General features: G+C 52.1%; 1 protein-coding gene across 1 annotated transcript; it reads left to right on the top strand.

Annotated features, from left to right (window-relative positions):
• The first annotated feature begins 305 nt into the window (after positions 1 to 305).
• On the top strand, positions 306 to 25,310 carry TEKT5 (tektin 5). Its single transcript, XM_058681000.1, has 7 exons — positions 306 to 943; positions 3,591 to 3,674; positions 4,615 to 4,685; positions 9,398 to 9,541; positions 12,014 to 12,236; positions 21,878 to 22,032; positions 24,993 to 25,310. Exons 1-7 carry the CDS (start codon positions 371 to 373, stop codon positions 25,207 to 25,209), a joined length of 1,467 nt encoding a protein of 488 aa, XP_058536983.1. The 5' UTR covers positions 306 to 370; the 3' UTR covers positions 25,210 to 25,310.
• The last annotated feature ends 1,274 nt before the right edge of the window (positions 25,311 to 26,584 follow it).

Below are 26,584 nucleotides of genomic sequence, written 5' to 3'. Positions count from 1 at the left end.
CCTGCTTTGCCTGCAGGATGCTGTGCGCTCCCGCCTGGAGCTTGACTGCTTAGGGGTTCCTCCCCAAGGGCTGGGAAGCGGCCCACAGCACCCCAGGGGCGCTTTAGGAGAACTAGAAACTTGGCCAACTTGGCGCTGAGCTGCTTGGGTTTCCCAGAGCCGCCCCCATCTGTAGATCTTGGGGTTCACTGTTGTTTTAGTGTCTTCAGGACAAGGTGCCCCAGCCAGCCTGCAGTCATTGTGCTGGATGGGAAGCCGGGCTTTATGACAGTGGTGCTGAGTCACAGAGGCACTACCCGTCCTTCCCCTTTTCCCCACGGGTGCCTGTGGCGCTTGGGCAGTTTGGCCCTAAAGGGGCTATGAGTGGAGGATGGAGTTTCTGGGAACCAGTCAGACCGCCAGCTACTGCGGCCCTCGGAGAATGTGCGGCACGACGGCGCTGCCTCCCGCGGCGCAGGCGCAGACCCCGGTGATCCAGGAGTGCTACCAGCCCTACTACCTGCCTGGGTACCGCTATCTCAACTGCTGGAGGCCCAGCCTCTTCTACAGGATCACCGATTCGCAGAGCTGCCCCGAGATGTGCCACAGCTCCCTGCGGCCGCCCACCATCCTGCCCGCGCTGCGCTCCGCGCTCTTCTGCCGCTGCAGCCCGCAGGACTGGGAAAAGGCCAACGAGCGGCAGATGCGCGGGGCCGAGGCCTCGAGGCTGTGGGCCGGCAGGCTGACCGGCGACTCTCTGCGCCTCATGCAGGACAAGGACCAGCTGACGCGCCAGATGCAGGAAGGTACCACCCGCAACCTAGGCCAACGGCTGTCGGACATCGGCTTCTGGAAGTCCGAGCTGGGCTACGAGCTGGAGCGGCTTCGCACGGAGAACCACAGCCTGGAGACAGTCAAGCAGCGGCTCCAGTGCGCGGTGGAGGAGATCAACTGCCCCTTGCAGGTGAGCGCAGGCGTGTGCGCGGCCCCCCGGCGAGCAAAACCTGCCGTCGGGCGCCGGATGGGGACTGGGTGTGCAGGGGCGGCGGGCAGCGCATGCTCCGTTTGCCTCCGCCCAAGATAAAGGTGATGCGTGTGCCTTACAGGTGGTTGGGAGCTGCAGCATCCTGGGCTGGGATACTCAGAAAGTTCCCGGGAACATTGAATGGAAGGGTGGGGAAAAAACTAGGATACAAATGTATTTTGAAATCCATGCAATCTTTAAAAAAAAACAAAAACACCTAGCATACATTTTTGTTATAAACGTTTTGAAAGATTTCTTAAAAGAACAGCTTTTAAAATTAAAAAAAAATGTGTTTTTAGTCAATCCAAGATAACCTCAGTCAAAAAGTGGGGGTTGTCAGCCTGATTCGAATTCTTCTGACTTACAGCAAAATTGCAGGGGCTTCATCGACACAGATGTCCCCTGCTGTGCGTGAGTGTACACACCCATGTGCGTTAGGGTCCCTTGAAGGATTATCTGGAAATGGCTGCCTTGTTCCTCTCCATCACCCTTTGCCTAACACACACTATCACCCACTCACCAATGGACTGGGCGGAATAAATTCAGGCTGCACAGGGACAGGGCTGTCGACCTGCTGGGACTCTCATTTTCAGCTGTATGTTGATGCCTGCTCTCTGTGTGACGGGGTTATTGTCTGTAACAGCGTTCTGAGTGTGTTCACCCAGCGCTTGAGGATGGGGTGTGGCAGGTGGCCGGGCTGCAGGAAACTCCTGTGCATGCCTGCATAGACAGCTCAGGGTGGGCATTCCCTGGCACTTTCTTGGCCTCCCACCCTCCAGGCACATTCTGGACCCATGGACGCTGAATGAAACAAATACTCAAAGGGGCATGAGCTTCCATCAGGGACACAGAGGAGCCCCTTGTGTTTAAACCCTCTGCCAGAACTCTCGTGGGCTCCTTGGCTGTGACTGTGTGTCCTGGAGACACCATGCAAGGAGCTGAGTGGAGTTTGGGGAGGAACCAGTGGCGTCTGCCTCATGCCCACACTATACCAACCACATTCCTGCTCCCAGGGGTATGTGGGGCCACGGAATCTCCAGCCCAGAGGCCCCCTCCTGCTCCAGGTCCTCCTGGGAGATGCAGTGTGTTTTCCCACCATTCCCCTAGGGTGAGGATCCACCGCATCCTTCCCAGAGACCCACAGTGGCAGGGTCTGAATCCTGTCGCTCCTGTGTCCACTCCCTGGCCTGGCTGGAAGGACCAGTTCCCACTGTGCACCTGTAGCCTATGGGGGATACGGGCACCCCCAGCGTCTCAGCCCTACCTGCATCCCAGCCAGGCAGCCCCTCTTTCCTGAGCTTGCGAGCCTCCACCCAGCAGCAAGAGCCGTGATTGACAGCACTACACTGCAATCTACCATTTTGTGGCTTTTTGGATGACACCCCAAAGGTGAAGGTCCTAATTCCTGAATTTCTCCACCCCTCCCCACATCATCCTATGGCCCCTGCTTCACTTTCTCTGCTCCAGTTCTAATGGCTTCCAGTCTGCTGCTCCTCCAACTCCAGGGCCTTTACATGTGTTAGTACCCCCTCTTCCTGATGCGTTATTCCCACTCATCTCTGATTCTCCCAATCCAGTATCATAGAGAATTCCTCCTTAACCTTCCTGCTTGTCACTTCCTGCCCTACCCTCTCTACCACTGCCCTGATCATGGTCCCGAATGATCCAGTCTCTTGTTATGTGTTCTGTCCTCTGGTAGAGCTTAGGCTGGGTGAGAGCTGAGATGCATCCTTGCTGGTGTGCCCTACCCACAGGCCCTTGCACAGAGCATGGCTCAGAGGGGGCTCTGCGGTTCGCCTGGACAGGCTCAGAGAGTTCCCACATGCATCTGCATCCCACAGCCCTGATTCCTTCTCGCTCCCCCTGCTCTTTGTGACATCACAGCCTGGCAGCCAATCACCATCTCCCCTAGTCTCCAATTGCAGAGTGCCCCTGGGCAGCTCCTTCTCCCACCCCCTCATCTTCCACAGCCATGAGGCCCTTGGCAGTACAGCAAAGCTGCCAGGCCCTACCTGGGCCTTGCCACATTCAAAAGCTCTCCTCGTATGTGGAGATTTCCCAAGAGGAGCTCTTTCACACAATCTTGGGGAGCAGTTACGGGCAAAGTTTGGAGGGCTCCACATTTGTCATACTGGCATGACCAGCCTGTGGGACCTCAGGATGCTACAACACCGTACCATCTGCAGATGTGCAGCTTGGTGGAGGAGTGACCCAAGTGTGCACAGAGTGGCTAAGCTTGGAGTTGAACTCAAGAGAAGCTGAGAGGCAGGATGGCAGCTGAGCTAGCTGTATTGGAACTGGAGTGGAGCACTACTGTGTTATAATTACATGGGCAGGCTTGCTGGCAATTATAAGAAGGACTGATTAGCTTTTACTCCCAACCCTTGTGGGTCCCTCAGGACACTGCCTGATCCTGCTTTCACCCACAGTCCTAAGGAGGCAGGGGAGATGGAAATCTTGGAAACAGACTGATGTGAGCCACAGGAACTGCCTAGTTTTTTGGAAGCAAGGAAGATTGGGGCCAAGGTCTATGGGAGGTCTACACACAGCTGCAGAGGGAAGACGCTCTTTCCCATTGCCCCTGCAGGTGGCCCTCGAGTGCCTGTACCACCGAGAGAAAAGGATCGGGATTGACCTGGTCCATGACAACGTGGAGAAAAACCTTATCCAGGTAAGGCACCTCCTGGGTCTGTCCCGTCTCCTGGGGAGGAGCTGTGACGGGGGGGGGGGGGGGCGGGGAGTTGTTGGTGCCAGCTGGCCAGAAGGGTTTTGAGCCACCTGCTGGGAGCAAGAAGCCACATGTGGAAAGTGAGGGCTCAGGGGGCAAACTGGGTACCTAGGATGTGGTTTAGCAACAGGGAGAAAAGGGGTCATCTGGGGCTCTTGCCAGCTCTACAAGTGGGTGTGACAACAGTACTAATACCCCCACCCCCACCAAGAAAAGAGCTAGCATTTCTTTTTATTTCTTTTTTTTGGATATTTATTTATTCAAAGGGCAATTAGAGAGGGTGGGAGAAAGACACAGACATCCTCCAACTGCTAGTTCACTCCCCAGATGGCTATAACAGCTGGAGCTGTGCCAGGCTGAAGCAAGGAGCCAGGAGCTTCCTCTGGATCTCCCATGTGGGTGCAGGAGCCTTTGACCTTGGGTCATGCTCTGCTGCTTTCCCAGGCCATTAGCAGGAAGCCGGATCTGAAGTGGAGCAGCTGGGACATGAACAGGTGCCCGAATAGGATGCTGCATGCAGGCAGTGGCTTAACCTGATATGACCTAGCATGGGTCCTAGAGCTAGTGTTTCTGGAGCACCTGCTGTGTGTCAGTTCTGTCCCCCTTTATGTGCGTTTGTCGATGGAATGACAAAACAATCTCTGAGCACTCGGTGCATAGCAGGTGCAACATTCTCTTTCAATCCAGAAGTAAGAATAAAGTCATAAAAAGAACAAGTCCACTGGGAAGGCAAGATTCCTGACAAGCTGGACCATGTGGGTTGAGTCAAGGAGTGCCCTAGTCTTCTCTCATCTGTAGGGCTGAGGGTGGACCGAGACAGGGCAAGCTTGGGCTCCCACTTGTGAGTTCCTAAGAGGTGCCGCTCTGACATTCTCCCTTTCAGGAAGTAGACTTGCTAAAATGCTGCCAAGAACAGCTGAGGAAATTATTTCAAAGAATTGACATCCAGATGCGGTAAGGGCTTCTCTCTCCTCTCCCTGAGGCCTGTTTTGGGATGCCCTCCCTCCAGATTGGGAAGAGGGGGTTGCAGATGGACTCACTGGTCTCTGGGTAGTTCTTGGGGACAGTGATGTGCTGGTAATGCTGAACAACCAACAGTTCCCCATGAAAGCTAAGAATGTCTTGATTTAGATGGGTCACTGCTCATGGTGTCACTGCCCCCACAGTGGCTGCCATCGGGCACCATGATGGTGGTACTGTGATGTGTACAGTAGGCTCTCATGAGCAGGTGTAGCTCTTGTTTACAAGTCCTGGCCAAAGGACACTGGCCTCCCTGAGTCCCTCCCTCACATGGCCTGCCCAGGTGAGTCTGGGTCCTGGCAAATGGCAGCAGGTGGATAGTGCTGGACAGCATGATCAGGGCCTGGGGCCTCTGCAGGAGGGAGCTGGGGGATGCCCAGGGCCAGGAGCCTTCAAAAGAAATCAGCTTCTTGGAAGATTGTGTAAGTGGCATGCTGACTGGCCTGCAGGCTCCTCTGTTAATTAGAAGGAGGTTGGAGTTTTACGGGGCTTGGGACCATGGCTAAGCTCCTGGCGCTTGGCTCCCTGCCTGGCTCTGGAGCAGGCTTCAAGGACCACTGCCCTTGGTTTCCCATCATTGGTAACTCTTGACACTGAGGCACAGATAACAGGGTGTGGGCTGGTGACCCTGGCCAACCTTCTGTGTGGTGGACACGGGCAGGGCCTGACAATCAGCTGTGGGAACTTGGGATCTTGGCAGCCCTGGGTGTTAGAGTGACCTCCTCAATCCAGCAGGCCTTTGACACCCTGGAGGGGTCAGGAGTGGATGTGCAAGACAAGGGGCTCCCCAGGATGAAAGGGGGAAAGACATGGAGAGTGTTTGGTACAGTGGTCGAGTCTCTACGTGGATGCCTACATCCCATACCACAGTACCTGGGTTTCCACCCCAGCTCCTCCACTTCCAGTCTGGCTGGGAGGCAGCCAGGTGATGACTTCAGGGCTTGGGCCCCTATACCCACGTGGGAGATATAGACTGAGTTCTGGGCTCCTGGCTTTGCATGGAAGAGCTTTTGCACACTCTCTGTCTCTCTCCCTTTGAAATAAATAAATAAGAGAAGATGTTACAGACAAGCTACCCAAAGGTCAGATGGCTTGGCCAGAGCTAGGCAGCTGGAAGACTTCTTGAAATTACATTTGCTCCAACTGAAAGGACACGTTCTTAGAGCAGCATCTCCCAGTGCCAGCCCCGTCCCTGACCAGTTGTCACGCTGCTCTCTGCTTCTGTGAGGTCAGTTGAGATCAGGTGGGACTTGCCAGTCTGTGTCGCCTTCTCAGCCTCAGCATGGTCGCCTCCAGGTTCATCCACGTGGTGGCAGACTACACGAGCTCCTGGGTTTCTGAAGCATGCCCCTTTCCCTTTCCTGGTCTTGCACTACACTTAGCTTGGCTCTAGTGCGTGCTGCTGCAGTGAGCTGAGGCGTGCAGGTTCAGTTTGAAGTGTTCATGAATTTCCTTTGAATGTACACCAGGCTTGGGGTGGCTGGAACATGTGGTAATTCTGTTTCAATATTTCTGAAGAATTTCCAAACTGTTTTCCATAATGACTGTACCAATTTACATTCTTACCCGGGGTGACAGAGGGTAAAAACCAACACTCTTTCCACCTTTTGGAAATAATAGCTGCTCCATGAGATACTGGTGATGGCTCATTACACACTTTCAGCATTTCTCTGATGATCGGTGGAATATCTTTCCATGATTATGATGACCATTAAAATGTCTTCTCTTTAATTTTTAATTTTTAAAAAAGATTTATGTTTTATTTATTTGAAAGAGTTACAGAAAGAGGAGGCAAACAGAATCTCCCGTCCACCAGTTCACGCTCCAAATGGCCACAACAGCTAGGGTTAGGCCAGAAGCTGGAGCCAGGAGCTTTAGTCACATGAGCCATCACTGCTGCCTCCCAGAGTGTTGGAGTCTGGACTGGAGCCCGGCTATCAAATCCAGGCACTCCAGCAGGGGCTGCAGGCATGGGACTCCCGGCGCGAATGCCAGTTCCTGTCAATTCTGAGATCTGGTTGATGTCTTGTCCTTACACGGTTTGAATATTAACACCTTGTTAGATGTATTGTTTGCAATTTTTTTCCTTTTATTTCATAGATTTTTTTTCTCTTTGTTGGTTGTTTTCTTGGCTCTATGGAAATTCTTAGTCTGAGACCATCACTTGTGTCTGCTTTGCTTTTTGTTGCCTGTGCTGCTAGTGTCCCAGCCAAGAACCACAGCACAGACCTGTGCCATTTGAGCTTGGAGCTTTTCCCTATGTTTCTTCCTGTGGCTTTACAGTTTCCTATCTGTGGGGATATGGCAAAGTATATACAAGGATGCAAAGAGAGCTGGGGTGTGGGATGTGGGCCAGCTTCAGCTGGAAGCCTGGCCTTGCTTGGGAGTGCTGGGTCCTGGAAAGGCAGTGCTGATGCAGGGAGCTGCTGGTGTAGTCCAACCTGAGGGAGAAAGAGGGAATGTATCTGGGAGAACTTAGGGACTGAGGCAGGCAAGAGAGAGACACAGGCTGTTAGCCCATCTCTGCGCTGGCTGCGTCCTCAGCCTTGTCTCTCACCGCTCCATAAGGCTCTGCAGCCCGGCCACTCGGGTGGCTTCTCTGGCACTGGCACCGTTGGACTGTTGACTCAGGGTTCTCTGGACAAAGGCTGAGGCCTGAGTGTGGGCAGGAGTGAGCTTTTTCTGGTGGGCATTGGCATCAGCTTGGTCCTGAGCCAGGAGGGGGAGTCGGGGACCACCCTGGAGGGCTCCCCCAGCCTTCATTGGTAAGAACCATGCCCACCAGATCACCTGGGTTCCTTGGTCCCTGGGTCCTCCGATAGCTCTGCTTTCCGCACTGTTGTGTTCTGTCGTGTTCTAGCTCACTGGACAGGATGGGCTCCACTTTGCCATGATTGTGCCAATGGGGAAGGCCTCAAAGGTCCCAGGATTGTGTCGCCTGCCCTAAAGCATGCACCAGGACAATGAAGACCCTGGCAAGGTGTAATCTTCTTCTTCTTTTTTCTTTTCTCCTTGATTCCTCAAAACTTCTGGTAGCAACCAACACCCCTAGTAGGAAGAAAGCGTGAACCAGACCATGCAAGAAACCATAAAGTGAGACAGAGACATAGAGACAGACAGGGGAGGGGACGCAGAGGAACCTGCTAGAAAAGGGATGAGAGAACGACATGAGACTCTAGCTGACGTCTGGATCTAACCTCACCTAGTGCAGGCTCCTTCTGTCTCTCTCTTCTGATTGTTCTAAATATTTCAAGGCCAGTGTTCTGACAGTGCTTATATGTCCTCAAGAAGGACTGGCTACACTCTCTTTTTGGCCATTGTAGAAGCAAGAAAAAGGCTCAGGCCCTGGACTTGGAGCCCTGGACTTCGTTGGGGCTAATGTAACTTGTGTCTGTCTATGTCTGAAATGATGCCCTGTTAGCAGGAAGAGTTGTTGGTTTTCTTTGAAAGACCTGTATGTTTTCCTTTTAAAATACATTTATGCATATTTTAAAGGTAATTTTAAAAACTAGTAGGTAATATTTGGCAGGTATTTGATATTTGTCAACAGTCATGGAAGTGGTTCTGAAATGCCTGAAGTTTGGCAGGTAGTGGCCTTTAAATCTAAGGTTTGTAGCCAAGATGGGACTTCTCCAGGCTTGAGCCCTGGGGCTGCCCCATGTGCTCATCCTTTAGCAGGTGCCAGTTTCTCTACCCAGTGAACCCCAATCCGCCATTCACCCAGCCCTGGCTCCATCCAGTCCAAGACTCCACCCACCCCATGACTACACCTACCCCTAGACTAGACCTACACACAGCCCCTCACTCCACCCACCCAGTCTCTAGCTGGTCTTTGACTAGCCTGGCTTCGTGAGCAGATTCCCATTAGTGTTTCTATTTTTGTCCATATGATGTTTTCAGCTTGGAATTGTCACTCCCATGTACAACTTTGTCTACTCCTGTTTATTATGTAAACCTGGCACAGACGCCTCCCCAGGAAGCCCTCCCTGACCACCATCTCATCCTGAGTTCACAGTTTCCTCCTCATGTTACTCTAGCCTTTTCAAGCCTGCGTGGCTGCCCTTGCATTCTGAAATGTATTTTCTTTTTTTGCTGTATTTGTCCCATTCATAACATATCTGTGCCCTGCAAAGGGGAGGTGTAATGATTTATAAAGTGATTTGACTTGATAGAGGCTTTGTTGAAGATGTGAATGTGTGCTTTCCAAATCAGATCAGCAGCCTAGAGTTTGAGGGTCCTGGCATTTGTTCTTGTAAGTAAAGTTTTATTGAAACAAAGCCACACCATCATTTCCATATTATCTGTGGTGACTTCTGTGTGTCTTTGAGTAGATGCAACAGACAGCAGGGAGCCACAAAGCCTAGAACACTGTTTGATCCTTTATAGTAAATGTTTGCCTCTCCCGGAGCTAATGAATGCCTTGAGATCTGTGTGGACTTGTGGCAAGGTGGGGCAGTGGGGTTGGCTCTGGGTATGTGGTGGGGACATTGAGTTAGGAGGGCGCTGGGGAGGTTTGTGTGGACACAGCATCCTCCTGCGAGTCTGGGCATTTGGTTGGCGGCCGTTGCTCTGGCGCTCACCTGCTGCATGACCTCGTGTGTCCTCTGGGTCCATGCATGGTCCAGGAACAACCTTTCTCCTGGCAGGGACAACCGGGATGCTCAGCATGCCCTGGAACGGGACATCGAGGACAAACACTCAGCCCAGTTCATCGATGAGAAGTGCTTTAATCTGAGGAACACGTCGGATTGCATCAGCTTCTTCCATGGCATGGAGAAAGTCGATGGCACGTAAGTGTTGGGCTGTGGCCCCAGCCAAAGGGCCATGCTGGAGGGACATCAGGCGCTAGTCAGCTTGGAGGGGTATGTGGCTGAGTGGGGCGTCCTCTGTTATAAGCAAGAGAATCCAAGTCTGGCTCACTGAAGACAAAACAGAATTTTCTGGAAGGTTGTAAGGGAGCTTCAGGTACATAACAAAGGCCTGGTCAGGGACTGGAAGCTGATCAGGTGTTCAATCTAAGAGCTGCCATCTTTCATCCTTGTTCCAGAGAGACGCTGTGATGGGCTCAGTGAGCGTCAGAGGGCCACTGCCACTGGGCATCAGGCCAAGACAACGCTGTGGCTGTGACCGCGTGGCAGCAAAATGCAAGCTCAGCTGGGAGAGCACTGGATGCCACCCAGCACTGGCCTTACCTTAGGAAAGTGCACTCTGGAGCCAGGCTGCCTGGCTGCAAATCCCTGCCTCAATGACAATCTTATGGGTGGGTTACTCAATCTCCTTGGGCCTTCTTAGTACCTGCCTCCCAGAGTTGCTGTGAGCATAGCATGGTGGGCATGTGGCACTGCAGTCACAGAGCCTGGCACAGAATGGGAACAGCGAGTAGTTACCTGCCGTGTGCTTTCGTCATGGCAGCTCTGAGCTAGGGACCTTGGGTATACCTGCCAGGTGGAACACCTGGTGGAGAGCCTGTTGGACCAGATACCTCTCCCTGAATGGGCCAGTGAAGGTTGGAGAGAGGAGTGCTGTGGGTACAAAGCAAAAGGGGTGACTATCATGACCCCCTTCTTTCTTTCTACTTATTGTATGATTTATTAAATAGAATATAGAGTATGCACATTCCTATCCATATTGGTTCCCTCCCCCACATGCCCACATGGCCAGGGCTGACCCAAAGCCAAGGCCAGAAGCAAGACACTCCGTCTAGGCCTCCCATATGAACAGCAGGAACCCAATTACTGAGCTGTCATTGTAACAGCAGGAAACTGGAGCCTGGATCCTAGAAGCCAGAATCAAACCCGGCTACTCCTATGTAGGGTGCAAGTTTCTTAAACACTGGACTGTCTGCCTATGCCCGCTTTTTAAAAAATTTATTTAGTTTTATTGGAAAGGAGATTTAGAGAGAGAAGGAGAGTCAGAGAAAGATCTTTCATGTTCTGATCTACTCCCTGGGTGGCTACTATAGCTGGAGCAGAGCCGATCTGAAGCCTGCCTCAAGAGCTGCTTCTGGGTCCCCCATGCGGGTGCAGGGTCCCATGAACTACGTCTGCTGCTTCCCCAGTCCATAAGCAGAGAGCTGGAGCAGAGGTGGAGTAGCCAGGACATAAACTGATACCCATATGGGAGGCTGGTACTGCAAGGCAGAGGATTAGCCACTGCACTGGCCCCCTACACCATATATATAACACGTGTAAAGTCATTGCAAAAACATAATTGGAATGTAAGTTTATTCTGATGCAAAAGATTTTTTTTGAAACTCATGCATTACATGGAAAATGTTCAAAATCTTGTGGAAAATCCAGTTTATGAAAAGACTCATACATGGATTTTGAAGTTTTTGCACCCAAATCAGGCTATTTTGAATGCTGTTTTCCCCAAGGTTCCGAGGTGCCCTCATTGGGCTGCATTCGGCTCACAGGCTGTGCAGTTGATACTTGCTATACTGAAGAAAGAATGTCCAGAGGAAGGGAGGAGAAAGTCCAAGCCTGGATCACTTCCTGGGTCATAACAAAGGTCAAAGAGCTAAGATGGCCCTTTGAGTTCTGTGGCAGTGACCATTCTGGGTCATTCTCCCCTTCTTCCTGACAGAGTGAACACTGCTTGGGCGCTGCCAGGGTGAGCCAGGCTTAGCTACAGCTGCCTATCTGCCCGGGATCTTGGGAGGGTCATTTCTCACCAAAATGCCTTTCCCAAAAGCTGGCAGCCTGGCTGGCTGGTTTCTGTGGCTGGGAAGGGCCTGCTGGAAAGCCAGGGCTGCTGTTAGTGCTGGCTGTACATGGGCCCCTAATGTCCTATCTGCTACTGAGGCCTGGGACCTGTGGGACAAAGGTTGGGAGGCGGCAGGTGCTCAAGGACCATGCCTTAAATGGACAAGTTAGCGATGGGAGTGTAGCCACATGCTTGGCACCCAGAGGAGGGCCTGGGCCACCACAGTGCCCAGAGCCTGCTGCTGGGCCTCTCTGGGCTATTCATGTAGGGGGATGGGAGTGGAACAGCAGAAGAAAGAATACTGAATGCCCTTTTGGAAATACAAAGGGTGGCCAGTGTGGTGAGTGTCACCTCCCAGGGGACACTTGGCCGTCTCTGGCGAGATCTGTGGTTGGTATGACTGGGGGGATGCTGCCATCCTTCTGCCCCACGCAGAACAACCCCTCGCCTCACAGAATTCCCCTGGCCTCAGGGCCCAGACAGTGAAGACAGAGAGACAGAGGCCTGGGAGGTCTCCTGCTGATCCCTCAGCCGTGTCCTGTCTGTCTGCCTTGCAGGATCTCCGTGCCCGAGACCTGGGCCAAGTTCAGCAACGACAACATCAGGCACTCGCAGAACATGCGGGCCAACTCCATCCGGCTGCGGGAGGAGGTGGAGCACCTGGTGGAGAGCTTGTCGGACCAGATGTGGAAACAGTTCACTGACACCAACCTGGCCTTCGACGCCCGCATCTCCGAGGTGACAGACGTGAAGAACAAGCTGCAGACACAGCTGGCCAAGGTGAGCAGATGCATGCAGGGACCATCGTCCCCGAGCCCTCACCTGGGTGGTCTTAGCGGTACCTAAGAACCTTGCAGTCTCCACTCCTGGTGCTGAAATGATCCGCCTGCATCCCACCAGTTGTGGAAAGGATGAGGCTAGGAGCTTCCAGGGGCTCAGTCCCCCTTTGCTCCCTGGCGGCACAGCTGGGAACTTGGTCCGGTGGTCACTGTAGACTCCAGCAGGCCGTGGAGGCCGCTATTGCTTGCCACTCCCCATCTGAGGACCACGTGGCTGAGCATGATCTGGTGTCTGTAACACAGTCCCCAGAGACCGTTGTCCCTGCCAGACTAAGTGGATCTTCTCTGCCTATCCCAGCTACTTTGGAAATACTAACCTGTGGGTTCTCCCTCAAATATTGCTCCCCCTCCCCAGGGGTGAGAGCCTTTTGGCTTTGATGAGGCCATGACTTCCTAATTCTACTTCCTGTTCCTCCTGTACTAAAAGCTCTTCATACTGTGCTATTGGGCAGGAAGTGCCAGGTGAGGAGTGCCCTCTGCTTGCCAGAGGCTGGACAAAGTGCTGGAACTCAGCAAGGAGCCGTGTGAGCGTGGCAGCCATCCTGTTCTGGTTGGGGAGCAGCAGTGGCTACAACATACACACCCAGGAAGGACTTCAAGATGGCAGTCTGACTAGAGGGTGCTGGGTGGAGGCAAGGGACTGGGCTAAAATCTGTATTTGCAGAACAGTGGCCCCTGTAGATTGTGTTTGTACCTGGGGAGACATAGTGGGCGGCAGATGAGGCTTGATGGGGCTTCCAAGGGCAGCTCACACTGTCTGGCCTGGGAAGTGGAGGAGGCAGACCAAACAGAAGCTTCTATGAAATAATTTCAAGATGTAATCAGCCTTCACAGGGAATGAGTCAGATTCTCCCGGGGGGCCCCCACATTGAATGAAGCAGACAGGCAGGAGAAATTTCCATCAAGAGCAGATTCAAAAGAAGGCGTTTGGCAAGGAGTGGTGGGAGGAGCATTGTGGAGCCAGGATGGGGTAGGATCAAGGCGGAGGGAGGGGCAGGCTCAGATCTTGGGGTCTCGGTAGGCCCTGATGGAACATCTGGTTTGGATTTTGTCCTGAAAGCAGTGGGGAGACTTCAAAGGGTGTTAAACAGGAAAGTGCCGGAATCCAACCTCATGCTGTGGCTCATTTCTTTTCCTCCTTGTGGAGGCAGGGTGGCAGAGGTTAAGAGGGGACAAAGGGAGAGTGGAAGATGGCTGGGGGTGGCAACAGTGGCAGAGAGGCCAGGTTGGCATGCGTACCTTTCCTCTATCCTTCACTAAACACTTTCCTGTGAATCTTCTAGAACAAGACTGGCAAATCTGTTGTCTGTCTGTTGTTCTCTCTTCTGCAAATATGCCTTTTTTTAAAGCTTTATTTATTTTTATTGCAAAGTCAGATATACAGAGAAAAGGATAGACAGAGAGGAAGATGTTCCATCTGCTGATTCATTCTCCAAGTGACTGCAAGGGCCAGTGCTGCGCCGATCCAAAGCCAGGAGCCAGGAACTTCCTCCAGGTCTCCCATGTGGGTGCAGGGTCCCAAGGCTTTGGGCCGTCCTCAACTGGTTTCCCAGGGCACAAGCAGGGAGCTGGATGGGAAGTGGGGCTGCTGGGATTAGAACCAGCACCCATATGGTATCCCGGTAAGTTAAAGGCGAGGACTTTAGCCGCTAGACCACTGTGCTGGGCCCGCAACTATACCCTTCAAATACATAAATAAATCTTTAGAAGAAAGTAAAAGGCAGATTTTGGATGAACAGCCAGGAGTGGGTCTGAGAATGTGCATTTTCAACAAGCTGTCTCGTTGAACCCCAGTGTTCCGGAAGGGAGTAGTGAGAGAACTTATGAGATGTGTTGGCTTGAATATCTGGGTAGACAGCTGTCCTTCCCCTCTCACCCCTCTCTCCCTCCCTCCCTCCCCAGCCCTCCCAGCTTTCAGACTCAGAATACTGGGGGAACAAAACCCTCCCCAAGGCAAGCCTCAGGTGCCAGTATGGTCAGGACCATGGTCGTGGTGCCCGGAGGGTCATGATTAGCCGTACAGAACAGCACACAGCCTCAGCCATGTTGCCAAAGCAGCTGATTTTTCTGCTTCCTCTTCATGGCTCCTGCTCCGCACAAGTCGGCTAGCAGCAAGGAAGCAGAAAAGCTGTGACACATGGTTTGAGTGACTGCCACCACACACCATAAGGAACAGCAATGTGATAGCCAGGCAAGGACCTGGGGTCCCTGAGAGCCATGTCTACCACCAGACCTTGCCCTTACCTTCCCTGCCGTACCCAGCTGTGTCTCAGCATTTCCACATGGCTGGAACTCAGTAGGTACAGAGCCTGACCCCACGGCTCTCCCCGCCGGCTCTCCCTGTCCTGCCTGCTCTTCTCAGAGCCCTCCCCACCTCAGATGCAAGTTGCCGCTTTCAGGTGCTTCCAGATGCTCCAACTTCCAGGTACTCAGTCTTGACCTGGAATCCCACCTGGACGCCCCTCCTTCTTTCCTGCCGTACAACCACTCTGTCTCACTCCTCTCTATTCCCACTCCTTCTCTCGGCTTCCAGCTGGCTTGGGCTCGCTCCTCCCTCCTGCCTGGATGGGTAGCTGTCATCTTGTAAAGGCTGCCCAGTTGCTTCAGTCCTTCTCAGATTGTGTTCCAATGTTAGGCTCAACCAGTTACCTGGTAGCTGGTATGCAACCTCTGAGCAGGCCCACCAGATTGACAGAGAAGAAAGTTCAATGCAGTAGATTCTTCAGCAGCCCTTGAGAGTTTAGCCAAGGGGGCAGGTGACAAGACTGTCCATCTCCTCAGTTGTTGTCCTCACCTTGGTGAGGTGTGTGCCACCGCTTGCGCCTTGCTCAGTACTCGCTCCCCACTGATGCACGGTGAACAGAGTCAGAGCACATGGTTTAAATCAGAGGAGACTGAGCTTGGCCGGGCGTGTTACTTGGGCTTCACATCTTGCCTCTGACAGCTTTGTTTATTTATATTTGAGGCGTCATTAGCTGCCCGTATTTCAGGTGTGCACTTTGCAAAGTCTGTCCTGACGTCACCACCTCAACCACACCATGGCACCTGGGTCTCTCTGAAACTCCCCTGTGGCCCTTTAGCTCCTCCCCACCCCCGGCCTCCCCCCAGTCTCAGAAATTACAGCTTTCTGCTATTAGAGATTGATTGCACCTCCTGGGATTGTGCTCTTTAAAATCGGATTTCTTTCTTCAGCAAAATAGTTTTGAGGCTCATGGTTTCTTCTTGCTGCTGGGAAGTGTGGGTTCTATGGATGTTGAATTGTATGGCTAGGCCATGACTTCTCTGCTCCCCTATTGATAGGCATGTAGGTGGTCCGAAGTTTTTGGCTATTACGATTGAGCTGCTATGAATATTTACATACTCACATTTGTACATACTCTCAGAGTTTCAAAATACTTTAATAAAACAACCAATGGAGGTTTGACATAAACATTCAGATTTTGACTAATTTTTTAAAATATATTTATTTTTTTTTTGGAAGGCAGAATTGCAGAGAAAGAGAAATAGAGTCAGAAATTTTCCATTTGCTGGTTCGTTCCCCCAAATAACTGCAATGGCCAGGGCTGAGCCAGGAGAAAGCCAGCATCCTGGAACTCCATTCAGGTCTCCTATGTGGGTACAGCCCTGACCCCCCAAAGACGTGGGCTATCTGCTTCTCTCCCAGGTAAATTAGCAGGGCATGGATCAAAACAGAGCAGCCAGGAGTCAAAGCAGAGCTCATATGAGGTGCCAGTGTCACAAGCAGAGGCTTGATACACTATACCACAATGCCAGCCCCAGGATTTCCGGCGGCTCTTTTAAAATTGATAGCTCTAGCAAGTTAGATCCCATGTTTATACAGGGGGACAATAGGCAAGAATCAGTGGCCACTGTTGTCTTTGGGCTGGATTCTGGCTGCCCATTTTGCTTCAGTGCCCACCAGGCCCTGCTGTAGCCCACTATGAAGTCTTTGTGTTTGTTCATTCAGCTTTCCCTATCAGAGGCGATCCAGAGAAGCAGCCGTGGAATGCAGTCAGAAGGCAAGCAACAGATTTTAAACAGAAGGCAGAGGGGCTATGGATTTTACCCTCAAAAGGCTTGATATTGCCGAAGTCTCTTTGGGGTTGAGACTGCCAGGCAGTCCTTAGCCCTTCCCCAGGAAGGCCTGGGTAGGAAGGCTGTGGAGTTGGGGCATCCGAGCAGTGAGAGCCCCAGCCAGTGATCAGAGGCCCCCAGCGCCTGCTGCCAGCCCCTCTGTTTGTCCAGGGAGGCCTGGAACCCATTGTGCAGTGGGAAATGCTTTCGTGCTTTGCAAGCAGCCGGATCTCTGCCAGGGCAGGGGCCTGCAGCCAAGTGATTGGTGGCCGCTTCCTGGAACTGCCCTGGGCCTGGGGCAGTGGGGCCAGCTGGCCTGTCCTCCTCACTGGACCACCCTTCAATCCCGCGGAATCCCTGGGAGACAGTGCCTATCTCCTCAAGCTCTGTCTGTCCAGCTTTCTGACAGTGCCAAGGAGCAGACTCCACAGTGCACATTCTGTCTCTGACATCCCTCTCCCTGCTAACAAAAACACTCCCGGCCTCTCTCAGGCATACAGGCTTAGAAGCAGCAAAATTTCATTAGAATTAATTGCTTCATTTGCCTTCTTTCTTTATTGTTAGAGTCTTCTGTCTTAATGGCCAGGGATACTAATTTTCTATTCCTGGAGATACTGCACAGATTCTGTTTCCAAAGTCTGTTAAAAGCTGAAATGAGAGTTGATATATAAAAAAAAATAAACGGTTGCACAGACCAGATGTGGGCCTGAAAGATCACCAGATGAGGCTGCCTAGGGACTGTGCCTAAGGGATTGTGCATAGAATGGTGCAGGTAACTCGGCACAGGAGGTGTGTTCTGGGAGCCTGCCTGCGTCGTCATCCTGTGCAACCAAAGGCACAGCCATGTGTCCTGATGCAGGGGCAGGGGATGTTTCAGGGAGCAATTATGACCACAGTTCTCGCCCCATGTCCTGACCTTGGCCCCATCAGATGGCTGTCCCTTCTGCCCCCCTGTGGTCACTCAATGATTGAGTAGCTGCTCACCCTTGCATGACTATCTTGCTCTCAGCCCTCTACTTGTCAGATAGGCTGAAGCCTCAATTTCTTGGCACAGGGTTCCTAACCAGAGGCCATTGGGTCTCCCGGAAATGTCTGGCAATGTGGGCAGGCAGGTCTAGGCTGGTGTAGCTGCAGTGGGGAGTGTGCAGTGGGCCTCTGTGTGTAGCAGGCAGGGATGCAAATGCCTTACACAGCACAGGACAGCCCCACAACAGCGACGACCAGGCCCCATATTGCCAGTGGTGCTGCAGATGGGGAAGCTTCTTATGAAGTGAATTTCAGGTTCCAGCAGGAAACCAGAGAGGGGGAGTGTTTGAGGTCAGAGGACTTCCAGGACTCCCCAGTCCTGGATGAGCCTGGGCTCCAGGACTGCTGCCCGCAGCAGCTGATTGCTGTTTTATAAGCTCCAGGTTTCTAGGAGAAAGAAACTGGGAACGTAACCATGGGCTGAGGCTTGTCACAGGCACGGCAACTCTTTGGATTGGTTCCTGCTTGGCATGAGCTGTGAGGTGGAGCCCGGCTGAGGCAGAGGGATTTCTGGGGGAGTGGAGCGGAGGGAGAGGGCACTCCGAGGCCCAGGTGTATCCTGTCAGTCTCAGAATTTCTCTGGCATTCTCACTCGCCCACCTTTGGCTCCTTGTCTGCCTGCTTGCCTGGGACCTGCTGCTTGTCTCCCATGCACTTCTGGCTTTCCTGCCTCCTTGTCCTTTCTGTCCCCACATGTCAGCATCCCCACAGGCAAGCCCCACACTATGTGCACAAAGTTGGCTTCCAATCTGGCCGTAGCTCTTCCTGGGTTTGTGACTGCGCTTCAGTTTCTACTTTCTGTCAGTGGAGAGGTTGCTTTATTTTGCATGCTTTGGTGTTACCTGCTCAGGGTGCTCCCTTGAGAACTCAGGGTGCCCCAGGCGGCAGAAACTTTGTTAGTACGTTTTCTTAAGCATCTGTCTTTAAGAAAAACTTACAAAGGAACTTGACGAGAAAACACCAAGTCTCTGCACTATGGGGGATTGTTTTGCTCTTTGACCTCTGTGAAGTTTCAATAAATGAAAGATTGGTTTTATTTACTTCTTTGAAAGGCAGAGTGATGAAAAGAGAATTTTCTTTCCTCTTCTCAAATGGCTGCAACAGCCATAGCTGGGCCAGGCTGAAGCCAGGACCCAGGACCTTACCCTAGGTTTCCCACATGGAAAGAGTAACCAAGGAATGCAAGGCCTGGGGCTGCCCTGGGCCTCAGCCACAGCCCTCACTGCTGTTCTTGAGACAGAGCACGGAGAAGGCTTGGCAGGGCTGGGAGAGCTGCCGGGTACCAGCAGCAGCTTCTCACCAGCTAACCCCTATAGGATCCCTCCTTGTTGTGCACCTGCCCCCCAGTGGGGACATCTGGATGGTTGGGTGAGAGGCTCTTTACCAGGACAGGGCACACCCCAGGCCACATGGCACCACGCAGCATTCTTCAGCTAAATAAGGCTTTACCTTCCTGTATACTAGGCTGAGGTGAGGCTGTCTGGCCTTGCGCCTCCCCCAAGGCTTCCAAAGCAGGGTGTCCCCGCTTGAGTGTATTTACATGCCATTCATATGCTGGGCATGGGACATTCTTAGGGGATAATATTTAACCAGCGTGTGGCCAGAGTAGCTCCTAAGGGCCAGGTGAGGGGCCAGCCTGCCCCCTGGGTGGAATTGTGAGGGCTGGCCAGTGCCCCACCACTCTGGCTCCTAACCCTGCTGCCTGTCTCAACTCCATCAGTAGGAAGCAAGTGCTTTCCAGGACTTTGTCTTAGACAGATAGGGAAGCTGAGACTTGAACTTATTTGGAAAAATTATATTTAAATCAATTTCTTGGTGCCCATACTAAAAAGTAATCTCTAGGATCTGTTGTGATTTCTGAGTATTTGGCAGCTCAGGGAAAGGGAAAACTGTGTGATTTTAGAACTCTAGGAGGAAGAGACTGGCTGTTGTTGTTTTTCTTTTTTTAATTTTTATTTTGAATTTTTGAACTTTATGGTACAATTTCAGAGAGATTGGGATCCCCCCTTCCATGCCAGCTGTTGTCTTTTTTCTAAAAACTTTATTTGAAAGGTAGAGTTGCAGAGAGGGGAAAGACAGAGAAAGAGAGGTGTCTCTCATTCCCTGGTTCACTCTCCAGTGGCCAGAGCTAGGTCAGTCTGAGGTTAGGAACAAGAATGATCTTCTGGGTCTTGTACAGGGAGTACAGGGGCCCAAGCACTTCAACCATCCTTTGCTGCTTTCCTGGGCAAATTAACAGGGAACTGGATCAGCTGTGGAGCAGCCAAGACTCAAACACTGTAGGTGGTGGCTTTACTTGCTATGCTGGATCACCAGTCCCTAGCTGTTATCGTTACTGTGTGAAGGGCAATGGAACTATGTAAATGTCTAGGGCAGACTACTCCCATATTCTAATACACACAGAATCACCGGGACAGGTTAAAAATCTAGACATGCAAATCCTGCTGTGACGTATGTATTGTTTCAAAGAACATTTATTGAGTTACTACTGTAAGGAGGGTGGTTAGATTTAGCAAATAGAATGTAAGAGGTATAAAAGATCAGTTAACTACGGATGTCAGGGTTGGTGTTCCCTGAGACATGGCTTGGTCTTGGCAAACTGCTCTAATTAGGTGCTGTAGGCACAGCATCCTGTAACAGTGACAGTGAGTGCTGTAGACACAACATCCTGAATCAGTGACAGTGATGTCTTGCAGGGCTGGAACTGGCAAGTCCTACACCAGGGTGTCTGCATGGTTGGGCTTAAAAAGTAGGGTGGGGAGAGGGCAGAATTCCTCTCCTGGGTTGCACATTGTCAACTTCTCATTGCCTCTTCACTCACATGGTGGGTGTGAGACAACTCTTTTGGTGTCTCTTATTAATCTACATTTTTGAGATTTGTTTTCATTCAAGAGACAGAGAAAGACAAAGAGGAGAGAGATCTCTTACCTCCTGGTTCACTCCTCAACATCTGCTGTGGCCAGGAATGGGCCAAAGCTGGGGACCAGGAACTCATTTCCGGTCTCCTATGTGGATGGTAAGGACCCAGCCACTTGCATCACTTCTGCCTGCTCCGGTCTGCATTGCGGAAATCTGGATTCAGAAGCCCAGAACTGAGAATTGAACCCCAGGCGCTCCAGCATGGGATGGTGGTGGTTTAGCTGCGAGGCCCCATGGAGTGCCTGCCTCTGGCTTGTTTGGTTGAGGGTCCTAATAACTACCTTTGAGAAACCCCACCCCGACATGCCAAAACAAGGAGATCAATGAATGTGGGGAGAATGCATTCATGACACACTCCAGAGTGCTGGGTGGTTTCTCTGAAATTAGGACTTCCCTGGGCTTTCTGTAATTTAACTGGTCTCTCTGACATCAGCAGTCTTTCTTCATTCACTCTCCCAACACCCTCCGCCCCCTGTCCATGGTTTTGACAGAGGGTCTTTCCAACCAGGGTTTCACCAAGAGTGTGTCTGAATGATAAGGAAACTTCAGAAAGCACATGAAAATGTGCATTATAAAAAAGGACTATGCATGGATTTTCAATGTTGAAAGAGTGGTTAGCTGTCCATCTTGTTGGCTGACACACCGAGCAAAAAGCGCAGGTTTTCTTAAGCTGTGGCCCCCTCAAGAGGTCACTGGTGAGGGGGCTCCTGAAATGGCACCCAATCTCTGGGCAGCAAAGGTGTGAGGTCTTCCTAGGCATGGATCACACTGGCCCATCTTTACCACAAGGCAGTCCTCTGCACTGGGTATCATTTGTAGACTTGGTGCGAACACAGCACATGCGGCCTTGTCTGCGTCACTCCGAGCCTAGGAGGGGCATCAGCACAGTCTAGGCTCAAGTGCATGGCTCGATGAGTTTGCACCAATGAAACCTACACCCAGATCAAGATGTGGAACATTCCCAGGCCCATGTTGTCTCTCTTCTGCCTCTTCCTAGGGCTAGAATGTTCTTCGTAAATTCTAGAGCAAAATGGCAGCATTATATTGGGGAAAACATTTCTACAGATAAGTAGGTAATTTTGAGTTTTTTCACCTTCCTTCCCTGCTTCTCTCTCTCTCTCTCTCTCTCTCTCTCTCTCTCTCTCTCTCTCTCTCTCCTTCTCCCTTTCTCTCGTTTGCTGACCTGCCTAAAAGAAGGTAAGCTCAGGACTGTCAAAAGATCTGGAACAATGCAGATTAATCCTCATGAAATTGGCTCTACACATAGGCTGTTTGGTCTAGGTCACGTATATCCGTCTTAAGAGTGCACATTTCCTTTGTCTTTTGTCTGCTGAACACTATTTGGCCAACCCAGTGGATACTGGAGAGTCAAACTTGAGCTACCCTGGTACTCACCTGTCCTCCAGCATCCTTAGTGTCCTGGTGACCACAGATGCCTTAAGCTGCCGTCCCAGAGGCAGCTCGGAAAGAGCCATATCCCTGATCCCCGGTTGCTCAAGGGTGGAGGCTGCCCAAACTGGCTTTACTGCCCCTGTAAGTGATGGCCCTGGTGTCTCCCCACAGACGCTGCAGGAGATCTTCCAGGCAGAGAACACCATCATGCTGCTGGAGAGGTCCATCATGGCCAAGGAGTGCCCACTGAAGGTGGCCCAGAGCAGACTGGAGTGCCGCACGCGGCGGCCCAACGTGGAGCTGTGCAGAGACATTCCACAGTTCAAGTGAGTGGTGGCCTCGAGGGGGGAGGCACCTCTGAGGATACCCAGATCTGAGCAATGGGTCCTCTGGTACCCAAGACATCTCATCCCACAGCCCAGCAGAGCACGGGGTAGGCTGGAGTTCTGAAACCAGGGTAGTGTTCCTGGGAAGCCCACCCCTTGATGCTGTTGCTTTTTAAAATATTTATTTATTTGCTCATTTGAAAGACAGTTACAGACAGAACTAATCCTGCATCAACTAGTCCATCCATCCCCAAATGGCCACAATGACTAGACCTGGACCTGAGCAGTCAGGCTCCTGGAACTCCATCAAGCCTCCCACACGGGAGGGCAGAGGGCCAAACCCTTGGGCTATAATTCTCTGTTTCCTCTGGGTGTATTGGCTGGGAGCTGGATGGGAAGTGGAACAGCTGAACTCAAACAGGATACCAGCATTGGCAGGCAGTGGCTTAATCTTCTGTCCACAATGCTATCCTAATGGCATCTACTTACCCACCTCAGTTGGTTGTGGTCTTGAGGCTGCCGTGTGTTCTGGGAACCTGTGAGAGCCAAGGCATGCCTGCCTCCCAGATAGGGACATGGTGGTGTCACCTCCTCCTTCCAGGCTCTACAGGCGAGGCCTCTCGTGTTCCCTGCACTTTCACCCCAATTCTCTGTTGGCACACCTTCCACCTATGACTGTGACCCTCCTCCTTCACGGGAAGGCTCCTGCACACCCCACCTAGTAAAGGAGCCACAACCTGTTGACAAAGCCTTCCTCATAGAAAAGGGGGTGGAAAGCTTGTGTTGGCTCGACGGGGCTTTGTGAGGGTGGGGTTGGGGTTTTGCATTGTGTGGCAGCTGCCAGGCATCCTGGATGTGCCTCACCTTGTACACACATCCCTGCCACCTCTGGGTCTCAAGTCTTTTCTTTCTCTTAGAGGGAAAGCAGCTATTGGGGTTAGGGTTCATCCTAAATTCAGGATAATCTCATATTAACACCCTGAACTGCATTACATTTTCAAGGATCCCATTTCCAAACAACAACCCATTCACAGGCACAATAGGGTAGTCCTTGAACATGACCTTATGGGGTCCCTGTTCAACCCATTCCACCTGAGTCTCACAATACCCTGATCTCTTTCCAGGGTTGTCCCCTTATATCAGCACATCACCCCCTGTTTCAGCACCAGCTCCCTGCAGCTTTCCAATGCACTGAGAACTAAATCCAGGAGCCTTGGTTTCCCTCAACCTCTTCTTTTCAGAAATGTGTCATCCAGTTTGGTATCTGCTAGCTACATGAGGCTATTTCATTGACATGTAGGTGACTTAAAATTAAACACATTAAATTAATGCAATTCAGAATTTGGGCTCTTAACCAAACATCCACGTGTTCCATGTTCACTACCCCATGGTGGGGTGTGGGAGGACCAGTGGGTTCCACATGGGACAGATTAGACACAGGACACTTCTGCACCACAGGAAGTGGTATCCCTCTTAGTGGTCACAAGGCCAGTTCCTGCTCAAAGCTCTTCTTTTCTGGTGCCTGTGGAGTTACATGGAAGCAGAGCCTCATATGGCAGTGGGAGCAGGGAGTTGCAGAGGGCAACTCTGCTTGACCCCATGGGCGACTCCAGAGTATTACACTGCCCCATGCTGTTGCTCCCAGCTGTGCAGGGGATGGTCTTTGGCACCCCCATGCCCCTCAGCCATTGATTATAAGCCGCACAAGGATGTTCTGGGTGGCCAAGAGAAATGTGGGCCCATGAGGCCTCCACAACCAACACACAGCAGTGGTTGGGTACTCCCAACTGATGGGCCTCTAAGAGCAGTCATCACACCTGGCCCTTGAGTCTAAACGAGGCCAACCCTATTATCTTGGTTTGTAATATCTAGCACAAAATGTGCCATCAGTCATTTAGTACATTGGCAGTGTGTGACCATCATCAAGATGTCAGTTCAAAACATTTTTGTGGCCACCCTACAAAAAGGAATTCCATATTCATTCAGCACTCCCCAGCCCCTGGTAACCCTGATCTGCTTTCTGTGTCTGTGGATTTGCCTGTTCTGAACATTTAATCCCATTTTTAAAGATTTTACTTGTTTAGTTGAAAGGCAGAGTTGTTCAGTCCCCAAATGGCCACAACAGCTGGAGCTGGGCCAGGCTGAAGCCAGAAGCCACCTAGACAGCAGGGGCCCAAGAGCTTGGATCGTCTTCCGCTGCTTTCCCAGGTGCATTAGCAAGAGCTGGATCAGAAGTGGAGCATCTGGGACTTGGACTGGCACCCATATGGGATGGTTGTATCACAAGCAGCAGCTTAACCTGCTCTACCACATCACCAGCCCCGGTGCTTTCACTCCTCTGCCTGTGCCACTGCTCTACTCTCCTCCCTGAGGCCCCTCACCTCCACCTCACCTCCACCTCACCTCCACCTCCACCTCACCTCCACCTCACCTCCACCTCCACCTCACCTCCACCTCCACCTCCACCTCCACCTCACCTCCACCTCCACCTCCACCTCACCTCCACCTCCACCTACACCTACACCTCCACCTCACCTCCACCTCCACCTCCACCTCCACCTCACCTCCACCTCCACCTCCACCTCCACCTCCACCTCCACCTCCCCACCTCCACCTCCACCTCCACCTCCACCTCCCCACCTCCACCTCCACCTCCCCACCTCCACCTCCCCCTCCACCTCCACCTCCACCTCCACCTCCACCTCCACCTCCCCACCTCCACCTCCACCTCCACCTCCACCTCCACCTCCACCTCCACCTCCACCTCCACCTCCACCTCCCCACCTCCACCTCCACCTCCACCTCCCCACCTCCACCTCCACCTCCACCTCCACCTCCCCACCTCCACCTCCACCTCCACCTCCACCTCTCAGCGCTGAGCTGAGTTCTTGCTGTGTGGTGTATGCTTCTGGGTGGGATGGCTGAATAAACCATGCCCCTCTCCCCTGCCCTCACCCTAGGCTCGTGAATGAGGTGTTCACCATCGATGACACCCTGCAGACCCTCAAGCTGAGGCTGCGGGAGACACAGGACACACTGCAACTGTTGTTGATGACTAAGTCCCGGCTGGAGCACGAGCTGGCCATCAAGGCCAACAGCCTCTGCATCGACAAGGATAGGTGCATGGGCATGCGCAAGACCTTCCCCAGCATCCCCCGCCTGGTGGGCTACACCTGAGCTGCTGCTGAGGCCCTGACACCCAGCTCCGCGCTGGTTTTCTTATGTGATACAAAATTTGAAAAAGCCAAAGAGCAAAATTAAAGTTTCATTTTCTCCTTTTCTTTCTAGAATGAACTATGCTGTGCCCAGAATAAATGTGCCCCAAGACAAGCGTTCTGGAGCTCATTTATTGTGGAAGCCTGGCCTTGGGGCAGGCCCCAAGGGAGGCAGTCCTCGGCCTCCCACCCCATACCATCCCCCATGGAACTTGGAAATGCTGTGAGCATCTCCAGCAGTGAGAGACCAATCTTCTTTCCTTCCTCCTTTTCTTCATTCTTTCCTTGCTCTTTCCTTCCTTCCTTCCTTCCTTCCTTCCTTCCTTCCTTCCTTCCTCTCCCTCTCTCTCCCTCCCCCCCCCTCTCTTTCTGTTTGTCCATTTGGGAGCACAATGTGGACTCTGTGTCTACAGAGCACCAGAGCTCAGCATGTGGGGCCAAGTTCTTGTCACTTGGCTGCGCTGTGCACTAGCCTTCAAAAAGCTCTTAAGCTAGGCACTGTCATCTGTAAAATGAGGTTAAAGGTGATTGTCAGGGGTGAAGAGCAATGGGAAAATACAAGATTTGGCAGTCAGAAGTCTTCGGTCCAAATCCTAGCTTTAACCTGGGAAGCAACTGGTGATGGCTCATGTACTTGGGTGCCCAACACCCACATGGGAGACCCAGGTGGAGTCCTGAGCCCTGGTCATTGTGGCCATTAGAGAAGTGAATCAGTGGATCAAAGATCTTTCTTTCAAATAAAATGAAAATAACTATGACTCAGCATTTTTACTCCTAGACCTCAAGAGAGCCTGGGGTCTGTGCTAGAGGAAACACAGGTACCAGAAGCTTCCAGAAAGGAGGAGCTGTCACAGAGTGATGTAACGCAGAGAGGCATGATGCTGGGTTGACAGAAAGCACAGGGCAGGGAGGAGAGTCTAGAAGAACCAATGTCAAGCACATCACAGGAAGTGGGGCCCTTCTAGGGTCCAAGGTCTGAAGACAGATGAGGGTGGGTGGGAAGCTTCCACACACCCATGCAGCAGTGCCCACCCATGGCTTTGAAATGCTCTCCTCTCCCCATCCTGCCAACGCTCCACAGTGCCCATGACATGGCTGGTGATGTTAACCTCTCTTCTTGGGTTACAGTGGCATTCCCAGATTTGTCATGAAGTTGATCTTTCTTACTAACCCAAAGAATAAGCACAGTAAATCAAGCCCCCACTCAGGTGGAAGGAATCAGGTGTCAGAGTTTCCACATATGTGATTTGTGAATCTAAAATGTGTGATGGCACAGAAGTGAAGACACTACTTTGGCCACTTACAATGCCTATCCGAGTGCCTGGTTTGAGTCCATT

This window comes from Ochotona princeps, chromosome 24 (assembly GCF_030435755.1).
Source record: "Ochotona princeps isolate mOchPri1 chromosome 24, mOchPri1.hap1, whole genome shotgun sequence".
NCBI classification, from domain to species: domain Eukaryota; kingdom Metazoa; phylum Chordata; class Mammalia; order Lagomorpha; family Ochotonidae; genus Ochotona; species Ochotona princeps.
The sequence above is the reverse complement of the archived record's forward strand: the minus strand, read 5'-3'. Positions and strand labels throughout refer to the sequence as shown.